Source organism: Otolemur garnettii, unplaced genomic scaffold (assembly GCF_000181295.1).
Source record: "Otolemur garnettii isolate 467f Iridium unplaced genomic scaffold, OtoGar3 scaffold00191, whole genome shotgun sequence".
Classification (NCBI taxonomy): Eukaryota; Metazoa; Chordata; class Mammalia; order Primates; family Galagidae; genus Otolemur; species Otolemur garnettii.
In genome coordinates this window covers 479814-486203 of record NW_003852586.1, presented here as the reverse complement: position 1 = coordinate 486203, position 6390 = coordinate 479814, and the positions used below count along the sequence as shown (strand labels likewise).

The following is a 6390-nucleotide window of genomic DNA, read 5'->3' as shown; positions in this document are numbered from 1 at the left end:
TGACATCCACAGTGTGAGTGAGGAGGGTACACAGTGATGACATCCACACGGTGATATCCTTGCTAATACACTCAAGTAGCATGTTAATGTGGATATATTTCCCAAGTGAAATCATAAATGGGAAGAAAAAAAGATACTTTCATTTAACACCTATATTTTCTTACTTTTAGGGTGTGTTGGAGAGTTTTCTGGGCACCGCTGTCTCAGGAGCCATCTTTTGCCTTTTTGCTGGTCAACCACTCACTATTTTGAGCAGCACTGGACCTGTCCTGGTTTTTGAGAGGCTTCTGTTTAATTTCAGCAAGTACGTATGCACACGTTTAATTAAAAGTTAGAACTGTTTGCTAGTATAACATTCATAGTCTGGGTAAGACATAGAATAGTGATTAGGTGGATACAAGGATTGTATCAGATGCTGGAATGATAAGGTCTGGAAGTGGAAACGGCCTTAGAGATGAGGGGTCCATACTTGCTTTACTTTTGATTCAGTGGAAGCCCACTCCCTCTCCAGTTATGGACTACAGCCACCAGGCTCCCACAAGGACCACAGCCCTGGGCTTCTATGTGAATTACAGCCCTCAGTCTCCCAGCTGGACCACAGCCCCCAGGCTCCCATGAGGACCTTGGCCCCTGGGCTCCTGTGTGGTCTGCAGCACCCAGACTCCTGTGCCTGTTGGCTTCCTCCTGGGCTTGGCGGATGCCGTGCAGTGGCAGGACAGGCAGAGACAGAGGTCCAGTGTGTCCGCCTCTCCCCCCTACTCTCTGCTTCAGCACAGGCTTCTGGACTCCAGCCCCATCAGGTGGCTCTCTGCCTGGGCTCCCGCCCCCACCAGACCCTGCTAACTGTGTCTGCTGCTTGGCCTGCTGCAGCCGAGTTACTAAAGATGCCCTGCCCTTGCAGCCCCTCAGCCCCTCAGCCTTCCCCATGGCTCGCACTCCACTCACAAGTCATTTATGTAAGTTTTCCTCAGACTCTCATTTGAGAGTGCCTTCTGTTCTTGTCAGGATCCTTAGTGATGCACACTAGAGGTGAAGTGACTTGTTTAAGGTCACAGGATTCACTGAGAAAGGCTGGTGTTCTTTCTGTGGCCTGCCGTTGCTAGCCCCTGTCTGGTGCTCTTGACTGCATGGTGACTGGCACTCCCTGAGCGCTGGTGGGGCACTGAGCACCTTCCCTGCACGCCACACAGGAGTCAGCGCCTGCCGTGCCCGGGGCAGAGGGGCACCCGCGGCTTCACAGATGAGAGCATAGGGAGGTGTGGAGTGGGCGCCAGCGCTGTGGGCCCCAGTCAGGTGTGGAGTAGACGCCAGCGCTGTGGGCCCCAGTCAGGTGTGGAGCAGACGCCAGCACTGTGGGCCTCAGTCAGGGAGCAGGCGCCAGCACTGTGGGCCTCAGTCAGGTGTGGAGTGGGCACCAGCACTGTGGGCCCCAGTCAGGTGTGGAGCAGGCGCCAGCACTGTGGGCCTCAGTTAGGGAGCGGGTGCCAGCACTGAGGGCCCCAGTCTGCTTCCTGCCTTCTGGCTCCAGGGCCCAAGCTTCAATCCCTAGATACTGCTAATGTGCACGGCAATTATGATGTTAATATTTTCTTTTAGAAATTGATGGATATATTAAGAAGGGGAAATGAGTTAAGTGAATTATCCAAGTGGCCACATGAGCACACAAATAGATTCAGAATCATATTGAGTAATCTCCAGTGTGCTTGGTGCCTCTGAGAGAGACCGGCCTTCCCGGGCAGAGTCTGATCCTTAGTAAGATCGCAGAATCACAGGTGGCTGAACTCCCTTCCTCACTGGACTTGCCATAGTCTTGTCTTGTTACGCATTGTTAGGATTTTAATTTTAGAATTGTCGTTACCCACATACTGTCTCATAAATGTGGGGACTCGTCATGGCCCTCAGATCTCTCTCCCTGTTACAGGATGACCAGACAGCAGAGGAGGAAATAAGGATCTAAAACCAGTATATCAGTAAGAGTCTCCTGAGAATTTGAAGTCCAAATTTTAAATAACGATATGAGATTTCTGGAGATTATTATTATAAATCCCTCCTCTGTCATAATTCTCAAAAAAACACTGGAAAGAATTTTATTCATGTCGGTTTATAGAAAGAGTCAAGCAGCTTTCATATGTTTAAAAAAACATCGTGTGAGACAAGAAAGCCTCTGAGAAAAGATTAAACAGAAGTGTGGTATAAACAGGAAGAAACACGCGGACCTTCGCAGAAAGATTTACTGGGTGAAACGTGATCAGAGCCTTAATCTACAGAAAGTGCTTGCGTCCCAGTCCGCGTCAGATAATCGCCAGCAGAGATCGCTTCTCTTCACAAGCAAGTCCTTCTCCCCCTTTCCCTGTTGTTTCTCATAATTGGTAACATAACATGGTTCCAAGGGGGCTATTTGGAAACAGTTGTAAAGCAACGTGGGGACCCTGGCGGGGCTGCGCTCTGACCCCTCGCTGCGGAGCAGCAGCCCGTTCCGCCCAGTGCTGTACCATCTGCTCCTGTCGCAGCGGCGGCGGCTCTGTCTGGATACGGATGTTTGCACTGATCATTATCTCCCAAAGTGCCCTTCATCTGTCACTAAGTCCATTAGATGTCCCATGAAAAACAGTTCTGTGATCCCCCAAATCTGGAAAGTGCTGTGTGTGACACCCCCCACTTGGTCATTCACTTTATGCTGCAGGGTATTTTGGGATCTGAAAGGTTCTTCAGTGAAGAAACTATTTTATTTTGTCTTGCCCAGATCTTTTTCCAACATATTTTACCATTTTTGGAGAAATAAGTAAATGGGTTTTTTTTTGGTAGGTTCAGTAGACTCAGACAGTAACTCTACATGATCCGTTATATCTTGAAAGTATTAACATTTGCCTTGTAAAAGGGAAGATCACAAAGGGATGTGAGTTACGTGCTCTCACCTCCCAAAACTATTAATAGAATGAAGAAAATAGCTTATAATTTTCCAAAAGACACTTGTAGTTTTATTACCTAAATTCTGCAGTCTCTTTTATATTATCCTTTATTCTTTGTATCCCAATAATAGAGAATTAGGTTAATTTTTTCTCCTTTTTTTTTTGAGTGAGGAATCTCAGTGAAGTTCTAGCAATATGCTCTAAGTCATGTGCAAACCTCATAGTAAGGTTGGATGTCGTCTTGTGTTAGTATCATTTTGTAATTTCCTATGTTCTTTGAACTATTTAGGCTTCAAGTTATTATTTCCTGGTGTTATATTATATGGTATATTGTAACACCTGCCAGATTTATTCCTTTGCTTTAGGGAGTTTATATATATTTGTCAGTGGCTGCACACTAATTTCTGTGGCAAGTTTCAGATGTGAGTTCTTCAGTTTTTCTGTATCCTTGGTTTTATAAGTACCTGTAACCCAAACTATCGAGGATTACTGAATAGACGTAAGTTCATTTTCTCTTTCTAATTCACCATAATTTCTTCTTTGGTCTTTCATATTATTTCCTGTTGCTTTTTAGAAATTATTTGCTCTGTAAACTCGGCACCAAAGGGCCTTATTGGATGTAATATTACTGTTTTATTATAGTTATTACTAATGCAACTTGTTTAAAAGTTTCCCATCCCTGGTCTTCTTTCTTCCTGGTTCCCTAACATAGCATTTCTATAATGAAGTGCCATGGGTTTTATTGACTTGACTTGGGTCATTCTTGAACCTCTAGGAGTGTTTTATGTCTTCTAGAGTTGGTTTGGTGTGCTGTCCAGGCTCAGAGATTTAAGTTTACACGTGTGTTTTCTCCCTCTGTACTCAAGCTGATGAGGTTCCTGACCATTAGCTAGCTAAGGGCTTGCTGCTCACCCCTTCCTGTAAACCTCAGTTCTGTAAACAACTGTGAGCACTCTTAGAACAGACCTAGATCACTCTAACCCTCAGCTTTCTAGGCCAGCAAATCTAGGCAATTATTTAGGTTTTGTTTTTTTTTTTTAAAGAAAAAAGTGCATTTGCTCAGACATAACAAAACTATCTTTCTAAGCTGTTGTTGTGACCCTGATCATTGTTTGATAATGGAAAGCATCTTGAATTCCTAGAATACCGTGTGCTTACCTCTCAGAGACACATGTGGGATTCTCGTCATAAAGGGAGCTGAAAGGGAATGCTGAAGCCGTCTTCAGGAGGTTGCAGAAACTCTGTAGACAGTTACCTTCTTTATATCATTTGTCCACAGAGCAGGAGTCTGAACGCCCTTCTCTCTTCTTTCCAGAGACAATAGTTTTGACTACTTGGAGTTTCGCCTTTGGATCGGCCTGTGGTCGGCCTTCCTGTGTCTTGTGCTGGTGGCCACCGACGCCAGCTTCTTGGTTCAGTACTTCACTCGCTTCACGGAGGAGGGCTTCTCATCCCTCATCAGCTTCATCTTCATTTACGACGCTTTCAAGAAGATGATCAAGCTGGCCGATTACTACCCCATCAACTCCGACTTCAGAGTGGGCTACAACACCCGCTTTGTCTGTGCCTGTGTGCCACCTGACCCAGGTGAGGGTGCCCTGCTGTGTCGGCGCCAGCCCTGGGCCTGCAGGGAGGCACAGCCTCGCTTGCCTCAGCAGGGGGCCTGACGTGAGGTTCTCTGAGAACTGGGCTGCTCAATTTCAAGTCTCATGTGAAGACTGAGCTGTTGTAGTGTGATTCAGTCGGGGGAGGGGGGGTGAAACTAAGAGCTCTGGGATGTGAACGTAACCAGCTCAGTACTTTGACATTAACTCAAGCCGCAGCCGTGGGGATCAGTGTGTGCTCCGTTCTTGGTCTTACGTGGGGAGTGGGGAAGCCCAGCTGCAGGGGCGACACACATAGTGAGGACCAGCCCCTCCTGCTGCTGCCCCCTTACTGCTGTAGGAATCGCTGTCCTCACATAAACTCCTAGTAGGTATTTTAAGACTATAGAAGAAACAAAGAAGTTTCTAATTCACTTCATATAATTTAAAGCATGAAATTAAAAAAAAGAAATCCGGGTTGGAATTGCCTGGTGGTAAACTAGATCCTTATAGCTTGTTGCTACTAGATGGCCTAGAAAGAGAGGAAGGGAAAAGAGGTAACAGAGGAAGGCATGTGACGTCCTAGGAGTAGATTTACATTCTAGAGTCAGGAGAGGTATGAAGTAAAAGTAACTTCTGAGTAAGGGGTACGAGTCTTCCTGTCTTGCCAAACACGAGTAGACATCGGAACTTTTCACAACAGTGTGTTCAATTTGGCCTCTGAGATGTTTTCTTGGAGTGATTCATCACCGCTGTCTACCTTTGGAAGGCATTTGAATACTCTGAGGAAAGTTGTTTGAGATTTGCACTAGTGGGAAAAGGGATAGATGTTCGTGTCAGACAGTTAAATGGTGACACTGGTGACCAGAGTCATGTGATCAGCTCAGGTCAATGTCCCTTAAAGTGAAACTTGCTACATAATCCGGGCTTTTGACTAAGATCTTGTAGCACTGGAAGTGCAGCGGTGTCCGAGGGCTGGGGCGTGAAGGTGGGGTGTGCTCACCTGGCACCTGCTTCTGTGGCAAACCTCTTGGTGTTTTCAGTGAGACAGTTATGTGGCAGGCTGGGCTGTAAAGTGCGGTGAGGAGCCTGTGTGCTGTGGCAGGTCACTCCAGCTCTTGGCTGGTGCTCCACATTCTGCTCCAGCACGTTGGTGGAGAAGTCTCAGAAGACCATTCATTGCATGTGCATCTTGAGTGGAGGCAGAAAAGAGAACTCGCCTCCCCAAGATGGGGCTCAGGAACCCAGTGTTGGGCTTGGCACGAATAGGTTATTTTGTCTTGTTTAAAGTAAATCAACACACATTAAAATGAAACCCATACTTAAAATCAATGCAGAAAGAGATACAATGTAGAAATTTAAGACATTTCATAATTTTAAAAGTGCTTTAAAAAAATAGGCAGTTGATATGTGATATATATTATTATTAGAATCAATTCAACAATCTCCCCAAAGCTCCTAGGAGTTCCTCCTACAGAGAGGAGGTGAAATCACTGTCAGGACACAGCCAGGCTTTCCAGGGAGTCCAGATGTTTGAGTTATTGGCTCCCCAAGCATATTTAATTGTAGGGTTTTGAATTTTCGTTTTCCTTTATTTACATCTCTCTATGTGGACAAAAAGTCTATACTTATTAGGCAAGTTTGAGAAATGATTTTATAGGAATGGAAATAGTGGTCACTTCTCACTAAGAAAACCTCTCTTCTTGGCCCGGTAGATTCTGGCTATTTCTGTGTGCATGTGTGTGCACGTGGGTGTGTGTGCACGTGGTTATGTGTGTGCACATGGGTGTGTGTGCACGTGGTTATGTGTGTGCATGTATGTGTGTGTGTGCACGTGGTTATGTGTGTGCACATGGGTGTGTGTGCACATGGGTGTGTGTGCACGTGGTTATGTGTGT

General features: G+C 45.9%; 1 protein-coding gene across 1 annotated transcript in view; it reads left to right on the top strand.

Moving 5' to 3' along the window:
* SLC4A4 (solute carrier family 4 member 4) overlaps positions 1-6390 on the top strand; it is a 353144-nt gene that overhangs the window by 262499 nt on the left and 84255 nt on the right. The window contains exons 13-14 of the mRNA XM_023507587.1: positions 171-304; positions 4225-4496. Of these exons, the coding sequence (XP_023363355.1) occupies positions 171-304; positions 4225-4496 (406 nt within the window). The remainder of the gene's footprint in view (positions 1-170; positions 305-4224; positions 4497-6390) is intronic.